The sequence below is a fragment of the Acanthamoeba castellanii genome (genome assembly GCF_000313135.1).
Source record: "Acanthamoeba castellanii str. Neff unplaced genomic scaffold scf7180000084679, whole genome shotgun sequence".
Classification (NCBI taxonomy): Eukaryota; Discosea; order Longamoebia; family Acanthamoebidae; genus Acanthamoeba; species Acanthamoeba castellanii.
In genome coordinates, this window is record NW_004457297.1 from 84533 (window position 1) to 85715 (window position 1183).

At 60.9% G+C, this 1183-nt stretch overlaps 1 protein-coding gene across 1 annotated transcript; it reads right to left on the minus strand.

Annotated features, from left to right (window-relative positions):
• Positions 1-199: 199 nt before the first annotated feature.
• On the minus strand, positions 200-1125 carry ACA1_373280 (von Willebrand factor type A domain containing protein; the record flags this gene model as incomplete). Its single annotated transcript, XM_004334252.1, has 3 exons — positions 200-529; positions 697-943; positions 1073-1125. 3 exons carry the CDS (start codon positions 1123-1125, stop codon positions 200-202), a joined length of 630 nt encoding a protein of 209 aa, XP_004334300.1.
• Between the last annotated feature and the right edge of the window lie 58 nt (positions 1126-1183).

The window sequence follows — 1183 nt, forward strand, 5'->3', positions numbered from 1 at the left end:
CCTCGCTCCGAAACGCCTTGACACACGATCAAAGTTACGAAGTGAGTTTGTCATTAACTGAGGGACGCGCGGTTGAGCATGGGGCGACCAGGGAAGCAGCCTTTGAAGCCTTCTTCTGATGAGATGGGCCACACGATGATAATCGCAAGCGTGGCAAGAGAGTAAAATTCTTCACCTTGGATTTGAAGGTTACAGGCTTCTACTGGGTCTGGTCCATGTTGCGGTAAACGCCGTTGGTGAGGGCGGCCACCTGCTTCATGAACGCCGCGCTCAGCTGCTTGTCCGCCGCGCTGTCCGGACCCAGCAGGAACGCCGTCGCGAAGATGCGGATCTGGCGGTCGGCCGCACGCTGGGCCTCCCACTGCGGGATGGCCTGCAGGATGCGCGGCGCCAGGCCCGAGTCGGGCACGCCGTCGGTGAGCAGGTAGACCGCGACGGTGTCCTTGGACGAGCTGAAGGCCAGCTGGAGACCCGCGTACGTGTTGGTCGACCCGCCGGCGCGCAGGCCCGCCACGAAGGTCAGAGCGCTCTGTCATATGTGTTGTGAACCGGTTAGTTGGGAAAGAAACCAACAGCAAGGCATCGTGTGCGGTGGTTGTGTGTGTGTGTGTGTGTGTGCCGTGTGTGTGAGGCCGTGTGCGCATGAATGGACATATGGATGGCAGGCAGGCAGTCAGTCAGTCAAGTAGTAAGTACCTTGATGTTGGCGGTGGTGGCGTTGACGGGAGCGCTGAAGAGCGCGCGAGCGCCGCTGCTGTAAATGATGACGTTGAACTGCTGGTAGGGCTTGAGCTGCTCGCTGATCACCTGGCTCAGGTGCTGCTGCACGTAGGACAGGCGCGAGTAGGTGGTGCCGTTGAGGGTGAACCGGGTGTCCATCGAGCCCGACACGTCGATGACGAACGTGGCCGACAGGGCCGTCACGCTGCCAAAGATGCAATCCCTGCACCACGACATCACCACCACCCAAGACAAGCCGTCTCATCAGCCACGACCCACGGCGCACGCAACACAACGCACATGACACGACTCACGACACGCACGCACGACACTCGCACACAAGGCACGGTACCGGCTAGCGACATCGCGGAGGATGGCGTAAGCGGCCTGCTGGTCGAAGCTCATGGACCAGCACGTGGTGGCGATGAACACCTTGTTCTCGTCGGAGGCGTTGAGCAGCGTG